The sequence below is a fragment of the Mustela putorius genome, unplaced genomic scaffold (assembly GCF_011764305.1).
Source record: "Mustela putorius furo isolate JIRA1106 unplaced genomic scaffold, ASM1176430v1.1 tig00000743_pilon_pilon_pilon, whole genome shotgun sequence".
Taxonomy (NCBI): domain Eukaryota; kingdom Metazoa; phylum Chordata; class Mammalia; order Carnivora; family Mustelidae; genus Mustela; species Mustela putorius.
Genome location: NW_025421464.1, coordinates 7,800,568 through 7,820,531, shown reverse-complemented (window position 1 = coordinate 7,820,531; position 19,964 = coordinate 7,800,568). Strand labels below are relative to the sequence as shown.

Genomic DNA, 19,964 nt, shown 5'->3' with positions numbered 1-19,964 from the left:
GAGAACACAGCAGAGAGGCTGGACCACGGAGGGGAAACAATATAATTCCAGACAGTGGTCGGCACCTCAGGTTCCTTATCTTGAAAACGAGTCTGCCTACTCTGAGGAAGGACTGTCAGAAAGTGTAACAGAAAAGCAAACAAAAAAGGGAAAAAATGGACATAACACCAGGCACAGAAGCTGGAAAATGTCCTCTATCATGTTACGACTGTCCGGGAAGAAGACAATCACCACACATCCAAGTTCAGCTCCTGCGTGTGCAAGGCTGCCACTTCCCACTCTTCCGGCAGGAACTAGCCGATTTCACCCTGGCCTGCCTCTGTCAGTGTACCTCGCCTCCAGGGTGCTCTTCGTAGCCTGATTTCTCCAATCTCCCCAGCACTCACTCCTTCAGTCGTGTCTGGTGCCGGGGCCTCAGGCAGGGCCCTGCCATCTCCCTGGCTTAGAGTACCCCTCCACTGCCACCAAAATCAGCCTGCTGTGCCCAGGCACTGCTTCTTATATCGCCAGTGCACCACCCAGCATGAAGGCCATTTCCCTTATGGGGAGAGCAACAGGTCACAGTTGTGACTGGGGGCTCCAGACTATGAAAGGCAACTGCTCCACAGTTGTGCAATCACGAACGTGAGTTATATAACCTTTCTGCGCCTCCACCTCTAAAGATGATGAGAAAAGTGTTTACCTCCCAGGATTATGGTGAAGACACAAGGGAACACGACGCACATAAAATGTCTGGCACAATGTCAGGCACATCGCGAACACTCAGAATGCAAGTGGGTCCCATCTGCACAACCCTGTCATCAGCGGTTCCCAGAGAGTTTCAACAAGGGAACCCACGGTCGAAGAGACTGGTATGAATGACTTGGGGAAAAGGCTAGACTTACTGCCTGAGACTTCTGGTTTGAGGGGACCACAAAGATATTCTGGATTTGCATCATGGCTGCAATGCTTAGAATTTCCTGAGAACAGCCAAAATTTCCTATAAAACAAAAAGCATGTTTGACTTCAAACATGTACTATCAATGAGAAGTGAAACACATTTCATTATTTTCCTTATACCATACTACAAACTAAAGTCACATATGTATATACAGTTTGATTGTTAAAGTTCGTAACACATCAACACTTTACCCTTCTGAATGTAATGTCCCACATGTGGCCCAGATGAACAGAGGCCCAGGAGGGTTCTGAGAACTCCAGCTACACACCACGGTGGGACCAAAGGAGCCGAGTCACTAAGGGCGGGTTCGCTCCACACCTGTTCCCTACTCTCAATTGGAACAGCTAGGATCCTGGCCAAAATCCGAGGCGGGGGACCGGGGGGTGGCGCAGAGAGTATATGGGTTGTGTCCCTTCTGCATTATCTCTCTTCCTGGACCCTTCTCAGGGCTGGCCTCCCTCCTGACAGGGCTCACCTGACCTGGCAAGCCCCACACACACCTAAACCAGGGCAGCCCTCCTTGGGCAGCGACTGCTCACACCTGGGAACAGGGTCTGCAGCCATCAGCATCCGGGGCACACTGGACGGTGACAGTGAACTGTCGCACTTGTCCTCCTCCCCACAGCTTCCAGCCTCATGACTGACACGCACCCCAACCCCAAACTTAAGAGTCCCATTTCTCAATTAAGCCTGAGGTCATCCGGGTGTTTCAAAACTAAAGCTACCCCCCTCACCACGCTTAGTCTGAAATACAGCTTTGTAAATTGCTAGTGCATACAAAAGTTAGCCAAAAGCAAGAAGAAATTCTAATTGCTTTTCCTGGTCGAGGTGGTGGGTAGAGGACTCTGACTTGACCTCTAACTTCAGAACTTTTGCCCCTTACTCCCATCCTCACAGACATCTGAAGGCATCAGGGAAGCTGGGCCCCTTGTGTGCTGGTGGTAGGAGTAGAAAGAGGTGTGACCTCGGGAAAAAAGTACGGGGAGGCCTCCAAGAATTAAACACCGAATTATTGGATGATTCAGCAGTTCCACTGGAAGCACACACCCAAAAGGGAAAGCAGGGACTCCAACAGACACTTCTATGCCAGTGCTCACAGCAGCCTTATTCACAACAGCTGGAAGGTGGAAGCAACTTTTATATTCAGTAGTGTCCACCGGCAGGAGAACGGCACACACAGGGAAACACTAGGCAGCCTTAAAAAGGGGGCATTCTGACACAGGCTACACCATGAATGAACCTTCGAAGACAGTATGTCAAATGAAATAAACCTGTCACAGAAGGGCAAATATTATAGGATTCCGCTGAAGGGAGGTTCCCAGAATCATCAAATTCATGACGACAGAGTAGGAGGGTGGCTGTAGGGCTGGGGGGAGGAGGGAGTGGGGAGTTGGTGTTTAAAGGGGACAGAGTTTCAGTGTAAAAAGAAGAAAAAGTTCTGGAAATGGATGGTGATAAGGGCCGACTGAAAGTGTGAGTGTACTTAATGCCTCAGAAATGTACACTTAAAAATGTTTAAATGGTACACTTCATCTATTTTTTATCATAATTAAAAAAAAAACACTTCCATGTTTAAAAAAAAATCAGGCTTCTGTTCTAGGCCCCCAGGAAAACAAAAACTGTCTACTGAATGAATTAATGGTGACTGACACAGATTCCCCAGTTAACCACATGCCCAAGTCAGACAGCGTTAGAGGAAAGCTCCTTCACTACACGGAATATATCATGCCCTCTTCCCCAGGGTGCACAAAATTCAAAGAGCTAATCCTGACTGAATCAGTGAGAACTACTGGTCTCCACCTACCTGATTCAAGCAGCATTTTTGCAAACATGGGGTTCAAAGGAAACTCTGCGATTCTCATGCCAAGAGGTTCAGTTAGGCGACAGTCTTTGTCCAGACCTGCCGTAAGAACAACAACAGAAATCAGAAGGCGTGTACCTTCTGTTGGAAGATGTATGGTTACCAGGATAAGCACGATGGACGCTACGAAAAGGTGTCCAAAAGATGAACCTTGCTACCAAGCTCAATCTTACATCAGAATGCTGTTACATTAAAAGAAGAAAAGACCCACTCTGAGCTCCCAAAAAGCCAATTTTGAAAAACTGACACTTCGCATAGCTTCTATTCAAGGACTTCATTCCCAGGGAACAGCCTTGCGGCCTCCTCCTGCTTCCCACTCCCCTCCCCCACCCCGGAGACTGCTCCTTCCAAGTGCAAGTGCAGATGTCTCAGAAGGGCATCCCAAGCCCTCCGTTCCTTGCACATTACGAGAGCAATTACAAGGCCAGCGACTACAAATCTCAATGTCTGCCCAGACCTCTCCTGGGTGCCAACACCAGGACTATTATTCCAGCTGCCCCCTGGGCAGCTCGCTGAACTGGGTGGACTCCAATTCCCCACATCCCTCCTTGCCCCTGTGCCACCAGCCAGTATTCAGGATTCATGGGATTCCGGAGCTGCTACCATGCAGACTACTCTCCCAAGGCATGCCATTAAAATACATGCTGCAGAGCTCAGAGTAAGACGGGAAAGGTAACTTCTCTTCTGTTCCTATATAATCATCTCTTTGAAGGTGATAATTCAGCTTGTAGCTGGAGATTAAGCTGGGTGGTTCCCCTTGCCTTCTCCGGCTTCCTTAGGTCAGTGAAGAAATAGAAAATATTTTAACTTCCTGTTGCATTAGAGGCATATCAATCCAAATGAAAAACTTCTCTGTTGTCAATGTTCCCTCATACACATTACAGACGACCCCAGGAAACCTTGCTTTCAGGGTCCTACGACATGCCTGAGAACAGGGATGGGAACCCTGTTCGGCATACACTCACTCTGGGCTGACCTGACCCAGACCCACATAACGGCCTTCTAAATCCATCTTTTAAATCAGTAATTGGCTATTCCTTTGAGGGAAGTATCACAAATGTAATGAATGAAGATGGACCCCATACAAAAAAATTAACTCCAAAATGGATAAGGATACTATGTGACATATCCAATCCAAGAAATGCTGTATTATTCAATAAAAAGGAATGAAATATCAACACATCTATAACACGGATGAACCTTGAAAACACTGGCTGAAGGAGAGAAGGCAGTCGCAAAAGAACAGATGATATAACTCTGTTTATGAGAGATGTCCATAATAGGCGAGTCTACAGAGACATATTAGATCACTAGTTGCCTGAAGTTGAGAGAAGCAGGGGAAAGGGAGTAAGGAAGGAGCACTCATAGGTACAGGGTTTCTTTCTTAGGTGATGAAACTGTTCCAAATTTGAGATGATGGTCATATAACCCTGTGAATATACTAAAAACCACTGAACTGTACACTTTAAATGGGTAACTTGTATGGCATATGAATTATGCCTCAACAAAGATGTTAAAAACAAACAAAACAATCTCAAAGGACTAAACCTCTACCTAAACTTACTACCAAACCAGACAATATGTTCATTTGGAGCAGTATTCACAGAAGGCAGGTACTTCCTGAGCAGATGAATTCAAGGCTACGGTTTTCTCTATCTTAGAGTAAACACTACATTTTTAAACAATAGAATAGAGGTTCTTACAAAGCATGGTGTTTCCTTGCCCCAAAGAACTCCATGGGCTAGTCATCGACCCAATTCTCCACAGGGAACTCCAGGAATGGAATGAGGGGGGGACAAGAAGAGAATGCTGAGCCAGAGATTTCAGGATGGGGTGGAGGGACTGAGAAACAGGCCTGAAGACGTAACATCTAAAATACTGGTAGGGAATCTTCAAGATGTCTTTCAGGAGTGAGGCTCTAACAGCTCCTGATGTACCAACATGCTTTATAAGTTTATTGCCATAACTGGACTTCATGTACTATTAATCTAATTATGGTCCCACCTTTTTACACCCCTGAAGCTTAAGGGTTGTTAAAAGAATTATATATATGGGGAGAAGCAGTCCCATCCCTGAAGATACTAAGAGCCCATGAATACAACCAAACCACTATCATCTATAGTAAGCAGATGAGAGAACATGTAATAGACAGGCATACCTCCCAGAGCATAGAGTAACTCCAACGCTTGAACCATCGACTGGGCTGGGGGGGGCTGTAAAAACATAAAAATCCTCCTGAAGTCATTTCTTCAGGTAACAGACATAAAATGTGACGATTTCCTACTCAAATCATTCTTCCCTCTTCCTGCTTGTATTCACGTTGGCGCCCTTGCAACGGTCTTCCTCTCCTTCGTAGCATCCTTACTACTACTGGGTCTTCAATCTCGCCTTGATTAAACTCTGCCCCTTGGAGCCCTCCCTCATGCTCCCCTCCACCAGAAGTGATGCGTCCCTACTTCGAACAACCTCCCTGTTTTCCTACACTCGCATCAGACACTTCTGACTTTCATCCTTCACAGTCTCAACCTTCTATTCCAGCAACCCTGGTGGGTAACACTGCACCGCCCAGAGTCCAGTGCCAGGCCTTCCCCCACAGGGGGCAACTGACACGCGCAGAATCTGAATTCTGAAAAAGAAGAATGCTAGGCAATCTGACATTCTTTAAGCAAAGATGCTACTGTGACCTTCAGTGTGATTATCTGGTCCAAATCACAGCTCCAGTATTTTTACCTAAACACACACTGACTAGATTGTCTCCCTGGCCTCATCTGTTTTGGGACCATATATGAACACTGTTTTAACACAACTGGAAGGACTGCATATGTATAATTTTAGTTTGTTTTTCTGTATGGTTTTCTGGGGTTTTTTTTTTAAGCCCAGAGGAACTTCACAGTGATTACTTGGGATGGCTGCATAATAGTCCAATGAGGTCATACTCCGTAAAAAACACAGTCCTTTTCAGTTCTTTGCTAATTGAACTAAAACTGCTAAATAAACAAAATTGTATATGGTCTCTAATTTCAACTGTTAAAAAAAAAAAACACACAGTTTCAGGGAGAAAATAACATGAAGGGAATATATGAAGATGAAATTGTACATATTTTCCTCTTTCCTCAGTTGTCCAAAAGTTTATGATCTTCACTATTCTATTTAAAAATTTAATATACAGGGTACCTGGGTGGCTCAGTGGGTTAAGCCCCTGCCTTCGGCTCAGGTCATGATCTCAGGGTCACACATCAGACTCTCTGCTCAGCAGGGAGCCTGCTTCCCCTACTCTCTCTGCCTGCCTCTCTGCCTACTTGTGATTATCTATCTGTCAAATAAATAAATAAAATCTTTTAAAAAAATTTAATATACAATGATACTATAAACATAATCATGCTATGCATGTCCTTTTCTTCTTTTGAATTATTTTTTCAGGAGAAATTTCCCTGAAAAGAAATACCAGGAGTTCCTACGCCTCATAAAATAATGTCAGAAAGCCCTCCGGGACTGAAGCAGAGTACAAAACCACTTTCCCAAACTATGTCAGCTTTGAACTTTCTCCTTTTTCATCATGTTTGATCCCTTAACTAATGCGAAGTGGTACCTTTCAGCAATTTCAATCTACACTCATTTCTCTTCTAGAGAAGCCATACATGTTCCAATGTTCATTTACTATTTGTGCTGGTTCCTTCCCTTTGGCTCTTTCTTCCAGTGGATATTTATTCCAAATGATGCATGAAAAACTGCAGCTTTCAAGATGCTGATATGTCGTTTTTGCCATTATATGCTTTCCTTTCATCTTAGATGGGAGACTTTTCTTAAGCTTTTAATTTGCATACACTGTTTATCTTCTCTATAATTTCTTGCATACACCAATAATCAAAGAGTATATTTTTTCCATACTTATGATAAACACACAGTTGTTTTCTTTGGGAGAGAGACTGGCATTTTCTATTCCTTCATTCACCTAGTTCGTATGACATATAAGACATGAGGGACTTTATTATCTGAGAATCCAGGCACGTCACACCATGTAACAATGCAACTGGGAGAGAACAAGAGTTAAAACACTAGTCTTCAAATCATAAAAATTCAAGAAGAAAATATGACTGAATATTTACTAACTGACCTAGAGCTGGGGAAGTGCTTCATAAGGACAGGAATAACAGAACAAATCACAGAAACAGAGACAGAATGATTTTACCATGGAAATACTTATAATGTCTGCACATTAAAATAAATAAATAGGGGGCCTGGGTGGCTCAGTGGGTTAAGCCACTGCCTTCGGCCCAGGTCATGATCTCAGGGTCCTGGTATCGAGCCCCACATAAGGCTCTCTGCTCAGTAGGGAGCCTGCTTCCCTCTCTCTCTCTGCCTGCCTCTCTGCCTACTTGTGATCTCTCTCTCTCTCTGTCAAATAAATAAATCTTTTTTAAATAAATAAATAAATAGGAAGATACAAAAAACTAGAAAAACATTTCCAAAAAATACTACAGACAAAGGTTAATGTCTAATTAATTAAAGGACTCTTAAAAATCACAATAAACACTAATTTTAACAGATAAATGGCTTCACAACTCGGAAGAAATATAAAGTGGCCAATAAATGTTTTTTTTTTTTTTAACTGTCTTTCGAGAAATCAAAGAATGAGGTACCGATATTTGTCCTCTCTTCCTTTCCTGACATCAACCAAATTAGCAAGCCTCTAACAGGGCATGACAGGGGCACAGTGCATGGGGCAGTGTGTGCTGCTGAAGCTCACAGCGGTTTGGCCACACATCATGGATGTCCAAAACGACTACGGCTGTTTGACCCAATAATTCCCCTCCCAGGAATGAGCCTCAGGAAACAAGCAGAAAGTGGATCAGCCCTGAGGACCCACCCACGGCAACTACCCACTTACTTGTCACCCCCCCCCCCCCGTCAGGCAAGAACAGGAAATGTGTCAGCCCTGCAACCCCATACCCTGCACGGGGCCTGGTGCAAAGCAGGCACACGACACGTGAGCTAAGTGGAAATAAAAAAAATTTTTTTTAGAAAGTGATGCATTCTAGCTCATGTCCCGACATTCACCCGTGGGCAGTCGGACAGAAGCAGGACTTACCGACATGAAGTGGAACCTGAGGACATTGTCGATTCCAAGTGCTTTCAGCTGGAGGATGACAGGCGCCAGATTGCTGCGCTGCATCTCAGGGACAGTACTCTGAGGCAGCTTGTCAAAGGCTTCCTCTGAGGATAAGAAATCAAAACTGCTTGGGGTCAAATGCCACAATCAAACACAATCATTATGCCCACAGGACAGTTTTCCTTCTCTAGTGAGAGGCTCGAAGACTCTAGGATCAGATATCACGACGCGAAGTTGTATTTCGAAAAGACCATTCCATTTAAAAAATACCTTAACCTTAGCAGTTTCTATCTTTATGAACAATGTATCTTTACAGAAGTCTGTTCTTTTCCTTTAGGATGCTTTTTTAACGTGCTTTTTGTGAGAACATGAAATCAAAGCCACAGGTATGTGCTGGATCACAACCATCGTCAGGTCCCACAACCTCTGCTTGGGGCTGCTGCAAGTCTAGAAGGCAAGAACCGTACCTATAAGCGAAAAACAGCTCCAAGCAAATCACCAAAAGGGTAACCAGAATACAACAAACGAGCCAATCTTACAAAGAGCAAAAACTGTCCAAATCTAACTTTTTTAAAACCAACGAGCCAGGCCCACATCGCGCTCAGAATCTGATGCTACCCCCAACAGATCAACAAACGCTCATGGGCCCCCTCAGGAACAACAGGCGACCTCCCACAGGAAAAAGCACAAGGCACAGAAATGCCAAGATGGGAGAGGCAGGAGAAGGGATAGGGAGGAAGAGACCTTGGAGGCCTTTTCATAAAAGCCTGACAAACAGGGCAGTTGGAGGGGGGCAAGGGAGAGGGAGGAGGGATTAAATCACTTTTGTATATATTCAGAAAGCTTATGGATTAGACAGAGAATGCTCTACCCACAAAATCCCTCTCACATCAGTCAACATTTTAACTGCACACACCCTCCTCAAGACAAGGCTGGCCCAACCTCCACGTAGATCGTAAGGGTTTTGTTAACTAGAGAAAGGAAACAACAACAAAAGGTGTCATGAAGAAATAGCACTTGTCACCGAAGAATTTTTTCAAAAAGGCTGTGAGCGAACAGACAACCAGTGTTCTGAGGATGGACAGACAGAAATGGCCACAGGCATGGGTTTAACTGGGAGGTGCTGAAGAACAGGCAGCAGCAGAAGTTCCTGAAGTTTCTTGAGTTTCGAAAGCATCTTGGGGATGGCTTTTTAGTAGGACAGCCACACTTTCCAAGCACACTGCTGACAGAGGGAGAAGTGAAATTCTCAGATACCAGGACAACCTTGCTAAGAAGCCACTCACAGGAAGCAGGTGCTGCCCAAGAGTTAGTGACGTTCAATTAAACTCTACTGAAGACCAAGTATGTGAGGCCCTGGGCCAGGAGTGGCAGGAGCAGCCTCCAGAAGCTTCAGTGATATGAAAAGGTCTGGGACCAAGACCAAAAACAGTCACCTCCAAGGCTGGGTCCCAGTGAACAGTCCTCCTGAAGGAGAATGGAGGCTCAGGGAATGAGGAAGCAGTCACTGCGAAAAGGCATGTGAGGTCACTTCAAGAGGGAGTTGTCATCTGAGAGAGGATCTGAAGGATAAGGGGATCTGTTGGGCAGAAGGAACAGCCCAAGGAAAGGTATCAAAGATAAGAGATGTGGAAAAACAGAAAAGTTAAGTTCAGGAAGGGCAGAGTGTAGCTGGGATGGAGTGCAGGGCATGTATGTGGACAGTGGGATAACATAAGCCAGGAAAAGTCCTGTAGGGTTTTGAGAAACGGTCCAGGGTCTGAGCAGGTAGCACCCTGCTCAGGACTCCACTCTGTGAAAGCTCATGTGGAAGCCAGTCAGCCAAGAAAGTCTACGGGCTGGATGCCAGTGCACCCCATTACTGTCAGGGGGGCCCTACCAAACCCCACTCCACTAAACTCCTCCTAAGGAGGCCAGTGACCTTTCAACCAAATCGGCCTGCCTGTCTTTAGTCTGCATTCTGTGACATTGTTTCTTTGGAACATGAGGTAACACTGGCTATTTCGTCTTTAAAAATAGCCTGACTCCCTCAAAAAGTTCAACACAGAATTACTGTGTGACCCCACAATTCCACTGCCAGGTATCTGCTCAAAACAATTAAAAACACGCATTCGAAACACACATTTTCATAGCAGCAGCTATTCACAAAAGCCAAAGATGGATATAATCAACTGATACAGAGATAAGTTGTGGTATATCCATCCATGGAATATTATTCAGCCATAAAAAAGAATGAAGTCCTGGGGTGCCTGGGTGGCTCAGTCGGTTGCGCATCCAATTCTTGATTTCAGCTCAGGTCATGATCTCAGGGTCGTGAGCTCGAGCTCCACGTGGGGCTCTGTGCTAGACAGGGAGCCTGCTTGAGATTCTCTCTCTCCTTCTGCCCCTATCCCTGCCCCCCAAAAAGAATGAAGTACTAATACAGCAGAGATAAACCAGGAAAACATTTAGCATTCATTATGCTAAATGAAAGAAGCCAGACACACAAGGTCACAAATCATATGATCCCATTTATACAAAATATCCCAGACAGATAAACCCACGGAGACAGAACAGACTGGTGGTTGCCAGGAGGCAGGCAGGCAGGCGTGCGGAGAAACTGCTTAATGGATAAAGAGTGAGGGAAATATTATGAAACTGGACAAGCAGTAATGCACACTGCGGACATAATTAAATCCCACTGAACAGTTTGATTTAAAATGGTTAACTTTGGGGCGCCTGGGTGGCTCAGTGGGTTAAAGCCTCTGCCTTCAGCTCTAGTCATGGTCCCAGGGTCCAGGGATAGAGCCCCACATTGGACTCTCTGCTCAGCGGGAGCCTGCTTCCCCCTCTCTCTCTGCCTGCCTCTCTGTTTACTTGTGATCTCTGTCAAATAAATAAATAATCTTTTAAAAATAAAAATAAAGGGGTGCCTGGGTGGCTCAGTGGGTTGAGCCTCAGCTCAGGTCAGGATCCCAGGGTCCTGGGATCGAGCCCCGCATCGGGCTCTCTGCTCAGCGGGGAGCCTGCTTCCCTTCCTCTCTCTCTGTCTGCCTTTCTGCCTACTTGTGATCTCTGTCTATCAAATAAATAAATAAAGTTTAAAAAAAAATAAAAATAAAAAATAAAATAAAATGGTTAACTTTATGTGATATGAATCCCACCCCAATACATTTGTTTTCAAGTATCCTGAAGGTTACTCTTTTCCTAAGTTTCTAGATGCCTTTAACCCCGGTTCTCTCTTAACTCTCCCATCTTTCCTCCTTAGCGCCTTCAGTGGCGGAAGATGCTTACCGCTCTGGCCTCAGGCTCCGCCATTCCCCTGCCATTGACACTTCCCTTACCCACTTCCTCCCCACCACGTACCTGCAAAGTCCATGCCCTCTGTCTGGTGCTATCCCTTCCCCTGAATAACCACGGGTGGCCAGTAAGATCAGGCACAAATGCTCAGTTGTGAAGCCCTCCCCTGTGGGATAACTCCCTGCTCTCTGCCTCCAAGGCTCACTACGACATGGCAACCCTATCATACCGTAACATGCCGACCTGTTTGCGGGGCTGCCTCCACCGACCACGCTCACATAGCCTGAGATCCCCAAACCCTGGCACATTCACTACAAGAAAGAATAGCATCAGGGACTGAACAAGGGGGATGGTTACCAGCAGGAAAGAAGAGGCAAAAAACAAAGCCCCCGGATCTGGGAAGTGAGCACAGATGGACGCTGGACAGGGGAGAGGATCAAAAATGATGTGAAAATTCAGTCTGGACAACTGAGGAGAAATCTTGGTGCCATTACCTACCAAAGCGAGATGCGGGGGTGCGGGGGACGGAGAGAGAGAGAGACGCTCTGGACATATCACTGTCGAAGGCATGGCTGCCTTCAAGCTGGAGAGAAAATTCCTGAAGGGCTGGGATAGTCTTAGAATTTTATCTTGCTCCTTCAAAACCTAGCACAGTGCTTGGCAAAGAGCGGGAGCTGAACAACTATTTGCTTTCTATCAGTGGTCTCATTTTCACGCTACAAGGTGCTCTCAACCAGAGGCAAAGATGGAACTCACTGCAGGGCCTCAGAGGAGTCAGGAGTCCTTCCAGAACGAGAAAGCAGCAGATGAAGCTGAGGGAAAGGGAAGAAAGAAAGGACCCAAGACACGTGGCCCAGGCCACATGGAGGTCTACGCCCAGACTTCAGGCTGGAGCGGGGATGGCAGTAACTGGGGACTCATGGGCCAGCCTCAGCCAATGGGAGCAGCAGCAAAGCAGTGCTCCATTTAGCCTGAAGAAAGCAGCAGGGGCCAAGGGACAAAGGGCCTGGTGACCGGGGTCTGCATTGTATGTGAAGTTCTGCCCAAGGGAGGAAACACCTGTGATCCTCTCCAGTGCTCAGGCTAGCTACGAGAAGGTCAAAAGCCCTGATGGAACACCACACTAACCTGTATAAAGGCGGTAACATTTTCCAGAGCGACTGCGGCCACCACGTCCCGCGCGCTGGTTAGCTGACGCCTGGGACACCGGAACCACCACCAAGCACTCAATGGCCGTCCTGGGATTGTAGGCTCGGAGTTTCACGAAGCCACAGTCGATCACATACACAATCCCGCTGATTGTAATGGAGGTTTCGGCCACATTGGTGGCCACTATCACCTAAGTTCGAACAGCAAGAAAAGTAGAAAGAAGTCATTTGGTTCTTTTCACTTTTAAGAAACTACTCAAAATCCTAATAGATTTATTAAAGATATTTCCAACAGTATAGAATCTGTAAGAGGCAGTTTATACAGAATTTCACCCCCTCCTGGGTTGTGGGGGTCATCAAACGTGAAATATCCCTAAAGCAATTAGAGCCTGGTGCTGGGTCCCTAATAAATACTCAACAAATGTTAGTTTCTGCCTTCTGCACAACTAAAGGAAATCACCACCATGAACACGTTCATTCATTCACTCACATCTGAACTATTTTCTAAAGTCAGGCTTTGCAGGCACTGTTCGAAGTGCTGGGGATGTATGGTGAACAAGGAACACATGGCCCCCGTTCTCCCAGAGTCTGCATCCGAGTGTAAGTGTTTGGGTGGAGAAGTAGTGAAATTAAACAAGCAGAAAATTTCAGAGTGAAAAATAACTTTAAATAAAATGCAACAGAGCAGTAATAGAACATAACGTAGTATTTAAAAACATTCCTTGTGCATGACATTCCAATAGTGGGCTGCACTACTTTGGATGGCCAGGGAAAGCCTCTCTAAAAGATGATTTTGAGCTGAGTAACAAGAGGCAGGCAACGCCCTAGAGATCCAGGCAGAAGAGACAGTTCACAGAAAGGAGAAACATCCAGGGAGGCCAGAATCCGGAGGAAGGACGAGATGAGGCTGGAGGACAGCAAGGGCCAGACCACGAGCTGTCTCTGGGCCACCGTGAGGTATTTACATTTTATTTCAAGCACACGGGGCGCCGCCCCTGGGACGTTTCAAGAAGCAAGGAACACACATAGATAGACAGCACTGAGAACTTTTTAAAACACTTTAACATCTATCATCTAATAAAAATCTTCCTACCGGGGCGCCCAGGTGGCTTAGTGGATTAAGCCGCTGCCTTCAGCTCAGGTCATGATCTCAGGGTCCTGGGATCAAGCCCCGCATCGGGCTCTCTGCTCAGCAGGAAGCCTGCTTCCCCCTGACTCTCTGCCTACTTGTGATCTCTGTCTGTCAAATAAATAAACAAAATCTTAAAAAAAAAAAAAATCGTCCTACCCTTTCTAGATGATAGACATTTAAGATTTTATAGCAGAGAACCACTGACTCAAAGGTTCTTATTTATGTTTCTCAGCTGAAAATACGAGGCTTGAGGCTGAGCAACTCACCCAGGCACAGAGTACGTCAGGCACAGAATCCAGGCCTCCTGCCTGGGTGGCCACAGTCCGACTGGGCCGACTCGAGTTGCTCCATCCTGATGGCCATGAGCACCTTCTCCCAAGTGGTCTGAATTGGGAGTGGACCCTCAGACCATTCCTCGCCTACTGTCCTCCCTGCCATTTGCTGATAAACAGCTCCACTAAGCCAGCTTCGGGCCGGTTCTGTGCCTTCCTCATCCAATGGGAAGGAAAGCCGAGTAAGGCCCAGGGGTTGATGAGCAGGATGCAGACTGGCTGCCTGCTGGTTCCTGGCTGCCTGCTGGTTCCTTCCAACCAGTGCTTTTCACCACATCCTTTCCCCCACGCCATTTTCAAGACTAAATATTTTCAAGCCCCACCTTGAATTAATTGATTCAAATCTGGCTCTACAGGTTAACTGATGCCTGAAACAAATGGTTTAGAAACCACTTGTAGTAACTTATCTATTGTTCCCGACTGATCACAATTCACAGAGATGGTCGTTGAAGCCAAACTGGTTTTGTGCCATGGGGAAACACTGAGCTGGCAAAGGGAAAGTCACTTGCTCTGAGAATCACTGTCAGAGTGACCCCTCCGAGAGGCAGGTTTAGAAATCTCTACAACGTACTATTTATTGTGTGCTTTTAGATCTACCGCACAGAAACATGGACCTTAAAGTCTTAAAGAAACCTCCCGGTTTAGCAAGTTTCACTTCAATTAAAAGAAAAATCTTCCCAGTGCCTAGGGAAGGGGCTGCAAACAGCCCTGATTATCGGGGTAGTCTCACCTTTCGGACGCTGCGGGACACCCTTTCAAACACCTTCATTTGCTCAAAGGAAGGCAGTCCAGCATACATGGGGAGAACCCGGAGGTGTCTCTTCATTCCAGTTCGACCTAGCGCCCGAGCCTGCTCGATCAGCATAGACACGACAGTTTCCACCTCTTCCTAAAAACATCCAACCAGGAACCAAAGAAACCGAGATCAATCTGAAGCATGTCATTTTATCAGACTTGCAAGAAAACGAAAGTCGGGATCAAAGTTTTAATTATGGTCAGGTCCATGATTTCTAGTGTGACCACATTCTGCTTGGGGTGGTTTTTAATCAAATGCTACTGAACAGCGGTGCCTCTGGGGTGAAAATTTGCAAGTGTCAGATTTACTACTGAAATCTTTACTATCTGCAGTGAATAGAAGAGCTCCTATCCTGCTCAGCTTTCAGGTACTGTGGCAAACAAAGTATGTCATACACATGGACAAGCTGTAACATAAGAAATCGCTAGCAGCTTTCCCTAGGAGAGATTACGGAACCGTGGAAAGTGTTGACAGTGGAAAAGATTACGGCTGCAGGGTGGTTCTGAAAAGTGCTCGTGGGCTTGTTCAGCTGTCCTTCCAGAGATGTGCCCACCTACCACCTCCAGGACAGACAGTTATCACTGGGAAAGAGGCTTGCAGGAGCAAACACACGCGTGAAATGTGCCTAACGCAGTATGTCATCATGGTAAACAAAACAGCCCAGTGACTACATCATTTACTTTGGACTCAACTAATAAACTTAAAATATACTGAACGCTCTGCAGATACAACAGGTGGGAATGAATGATTCCCTGACAACCTGGTCAATAGATGAATGACATCAATCCAAACAATTTTTTGCGCAATTAAGTAAACACAAAATACAATAAAACGTGAAATGAATGGCTAGGTAAAGGAGCAGTCCCCTGTTTTAATTTTGGTGCTGTCTTGACGTGTCTGTTCAACAGAGAAAATTCCAGTGGAATTACCTGGCCAGTCAGAAATGCTAGTATGTCTCCATCTCCCTCTGTCTGGTGAATTTTCATCACAGTTTCTACAGTTGATTTTATATAATCTGGAACAGGACTGAAAAGATGTAGGAGATAAAATCATCACTAGGACATGCTCATTAATTAGAGATTAATTACCCTAATAATCTGGCAGCAAAGCTTCATGCAAGTTAGTTTGGGCCTGCCTGGTAGATAAACAGTATATGAATAAACAAAACATTCACTCCCCCCCCTTTTTTTTAAAGGCAGCATTCAAAAGTAATCCATAATTACATGTATACCATGATTCTTGGCTTTATTTGCAAAGAAATAAAAACCCATGCAAACAAAGGTGCTATCTTTAGCATGCGAAGATGCCTGGTTGATGAAAATCGGTTGCTGCGGTCCCGGTGCTAGATCGCACTCCCTTTCCACTTTCCCTCCTGACCACGGACAGCATGTCAGAGTCGGCTGTTCAGAGCTAATGGATATACTCTCCAGCAAGAAAAACTCACAAGTCACACCCACAACTCTTCAGATTTATCAAGCACCGAACCAGGCTCCTGGTCTTTGTCCAGTGACTAGGTAGAGGGTGGTCTCTTCCTATCTTAGGGGACTCCTCCCAACCATGTCAACCAGGCCTTCTCACTAAGATGTAGAGAGCTAAGAACCAAATGATTCAAATCACCACCGCTGACCTCCCAGACAGGCAGTCTTGTAAAGCCCAGTTCTGAAGACTATCAAAAGCCTCCTCCTTGTAATCTTGTTACCATTTTGCTCTTTCCAACTGAGCTATTAACCGCAGACTCATAGAAATTTGCACATCAGTGTCAAGATTTTCAACTGCCTTCAGCGGTGATACTGAGCAGGGTTCCAGAACATCCGATCCAGGACAGGAGACACAAAACAGGCTCTTCTCAGCAGCCTGGGATATTGCCCTCGGGGCTTCCCATTCCATAACTCAGGCCCAGTTTGCTAATCACAATCATTAAAAATGCAAGATCCTTACGGGCTGCATACTTTTATGGAGTAAATCTGAATGATTCTATTTCTTCGGCATAGAACAGTGCTTATTGGTTTCTAATTGTATCGAGCTGCTGGTTGGAGCTTGAAAAAATGAAAACCTAAATAAAACAGGTGAAAATTCCCTGACTATTCAGGTGAAAACACACAAACACACACACAAGTATCATCAAACCTTTGTAGATAAAAGATATCCACTGGGAATGTTCGCCCTTCTACTGTAAGTATCACACAAGTATCCCTCGTTGGGTCATTGGTTTCATTCTGATTAAAGAAATCCCGAAATTTCTATTAAAAAAAAAAAAAAGAAAAACAATACTTCATTTCTCTCTCAAAAAAAAAAGGTTCATGGTAACTCACTGAAAGAAAGAAAATAATGTAAAACTGCCAGAACAGGGGGTGGGTAGCAGAGACTGGATATATATAACACAAATTAGCAGTTGCAAAAGAACTATTAAAAATCCTATTTTTATTATTACCATTTTAAGGAATCACATTTCAATGCCAGACTCTTTACTAAGGTTTAATAAAAAAATAATGAAGGTTAGATTTTAAAATCATATTATTACTAATGCATCTGGGTCAACACGTAGCTGTGGTATTACTTATTTTTATCTCCTGTATTTTAATAGTGAAATGGGTCCAAAAGGTGTGATTCAAATTAAATACAGATTAGATCAGGTTGATGTGTGGTTCTAATCTGAAAAGCACAGATCTGATCATACAAGGTTATCAATTTTTTTTAAAAGCTCTTATCTCTGGGAACACTAGGTATGGTCCTAGTGTCACAGTTATATATTTACTATAAGCTCCCCAGGCTATAGGTAAGGACAGTGTCTTCTCCATCTTCCCATGCCCTGTGGGAGTTAGCACAGCATCTCGTACGGGGTAGGCCAGGCATTACACACTTTCTCCGGCACTCCCCTGGTACCCTGAGCAGAGAAGGAGCTCCTGGAGGCTCCTCCAGGGAAGGTGGCTATGTCCTCTTAAGTGGCACTTGGCCACCAGACTGGCAGTCTACAGGGAGGCCTGGCACAAGAGCTCTGGCCAAAGACAAGGCAGGGAGAGTCCACTGAAGACTGCCTCTCGGGGAATGTGACCCCAGACACACAGAGGGGCTGGCAGGGGAGTGAGTGCTGGGGGAAGTTGCTGTGTCCATGGCAGAGGGACAGGGCAATCCTGCCGGGCGGAACACATCATCTGAGTACCACCAGGGATTACTCCAGTCCCCTACAGGCCTGGCTGGGCATCGCTTCCTACTATCCTGGGAGGTCTAGCTTGCCTCCTTTACTTCCCCGTATAGTTTTACGAACATGCTGGTGCCCGCTCCTGGACACCGGGAGCCTGGACTGCACTGAGGGCTGCATCGAGTACACTGAACGGACTTCTACAACAGTCGACCAACTGAACTACAGAATAATGGGATGCGATACACTGACCTCAAGGTTGTAAGGAGTAAGCACAGATGCAAAAGTGCCCCATGCCAACAAAAGAACCATGTTGTGCTCTGAGGATGCCCCGGCACCATTCCTTACTCCCCCCAGGCTCAGTTCGGTTCAAATGACTTCAGCCCTCCTGTGTCCCATGGTGTGCACAGCACAGGCACGCTACAAGTGATGCAAACAAGTGAGAAGAGACAGTTTCCCCCGCACCCCAAAAGAGTGCATAATCCAGGGGGGATGGGCATGCCAAGAACCAATCCCAACACAAACCAAGGCAGAATGACCACATGACCAGAAAATAAAGCCATAAGTTACTCAGAGAGAAAAGGTCAGCACTGAGTGGCCTTCAGGAAGGCTCTATGGAGGCAGCAGTGCCCCCTGGTGAAGCCTGAATGGATGAGGAGATAATTCCTGCCTGGAAGGAGACGGGACAACCAGTCCCAGGATGAGAGTGTAGATTCTAGAGAGTGTAGAATATAAACTAAGACATAAAGGGGACACCGACAAAGGAGAGAGCCCAAGGTCTAAGGCATGCCCCCCCCCCTTCTGAGTTAGTCCTCTCGTCTACAGAAGGACACACTGCCATCTACCCTGGGTGTGACTGCAGTCAGCACCAGCCTGGCTTAGACTGTGTACCTAGTCAGTGATCGTATCATCACTCTAAAGGGGCCAGATGAAATGCCTGTGGGCATTTCATTTGATGGGCAAGACAAGGGCACTGAGCACAGGCATGACATCATCAGATGTCATGTTGTTGTGGATGCCTGGTTCAGGTGGCCATTTTGGAGGAGGGCAGGGGCAACAGACTGGAGGCAAGCTAACTCAGGAAGGTACTGGAATAGCTCAGAGGAGAGAATGAAGGCAAACACGGGGCATGGGCCGGGTGAAAGCAAAGCGTGCCAGAGGTATGAGCCATGGGGCCTGGCAATCGGAGACTGCGAGCGCCCGCACGTGCATGCTGGGGAGGAGCGGGCTACTTCTCAGCCCAGGGAGAATACTTCCTAAAGCAAAGGAAATCTTGAGCCCAAATGACCACGATGAGAGAGAGACTGCGAGAGAAAAGCCAACAGTCACAGGGCAAGTCACAAGTCTGTGAGTTTAGGCAGCTGGTGACAAGCCAGCTGCTAACGGCTCCAGCTGGAGCATAGGAACACAATCGGGATGGCCACATGCACAAAGCATCGACTGAACCAGGGCCCATGGCAGTGGGCAGCCTTAAGGAAGAGCAGCCGGCAAAGGAGTCTGAAGGGGAAGCCTCCGGGAAGCAGGAGAGAGGGGAGAACTGCAGTACCCCAAAGTGGCAGATAGAGAAGAAAGATTTTAAGAACAACTTGTTGAACAGAGCGGAATGTTACCAAGTAGGCAGGCAGAACAGGGAAAATGGCTAGGCCTCATTTCTGAAGATGTGGTGCTGAACAGAACAGATCGGAAGTTCCTCTTTCAAGAAATAAAATTCAAGCATTTACGGAGAAAGCATGAGATCTGTATCCTTAAGATATTTACCTTTTATCTTTATCTAGAAAAATAAAACACGCACATACAGAAAATTACAGGTTAATAATAAATCTAGGATCAATAGCAGACACCTCGTGAGACAGTGAAGAAAAGGCAAGAGTGAGACGAACACAAGTTCATTTCACCGGGAAAAAGATAGTGTGAGTCAGGTTTTAAACAGGTGGGATCACACCGACAGACACACAGCGAGGAACGTAAAATGACAAAAAGCAAGAGGACAGTCTATGAAGCAGAATGTAAATGCTGTGGGCATTTGCCATCTTCCTTTCCTGGCAGCTGCTCAGACCTGACCCACAGAGGTGGGCTCCCCACAGCCATGTCTACGTAACACACCCACCCTGGGCCAACAGCCCTTGATCCACAGATTGGTCCCGAGCAGGTACCTGAGCCCAGCTGACCCCCAGTTCCTTCTCTAGGAATCTGGAAAGAGAAATGAGTCTCTCTCCAAGAAACTGGA

At 46.0% G+C, this 19,964-nt stretch overlaps 1 protein-coding gene across 6 annotated transcripts in view; it reads right to left on the bottom strand.

The window, feature by feature from the left end:
* The window catches only part of DHX35 (DEAH-box helicase 35), a 66,435-nt gene that overhangs the window by 14,661 nt on the left and 31,810 nt on the right, over positions 1-19,964 (bottom strand). For 5 of the 6 annotated variants that reach the window (XR_006607871.1, XR_006607872.1, XM_045084196.1 and 2 more), the window contains 8 exons: positions 16,726-16,838; positions 15,528-15,624; positions 14,533-14,691; positions 12,319-12,529; positions 7,891-8,015; positions 4,960-5,014; positions 2,745-2,840; positions 885-979 (listed from right to left, as the gene is read on the bottom strand). Coding sequence is in view for 4 of the 6 variants with exons in the window: in XM_045084196.1 (XP_044940131.1) it covers positions 885-979; positions 2,745-2,840; positions 4,960-5,014; positions 7,891-8,015; positions 12,319-12,529; positions 14,533-14,691; positions 15,528-15,624; positions 16,726-16,838 (951 nt within the window). In the remaining 2 variants the exon portion in view is untranslated. The remainder of the gene's footprint in view (positions 1-884; positions 980-2,744; positions 2,841-4,959; positions 5,015-7,890; positions 8,016-12,318; positions 12,530-14,532; positions 14,692-15,527; positions 15,625-16,725; positions 16,839-19,964) is intronic. The other variant, XM_045084198.1, reaches the window with a different exon arrangement.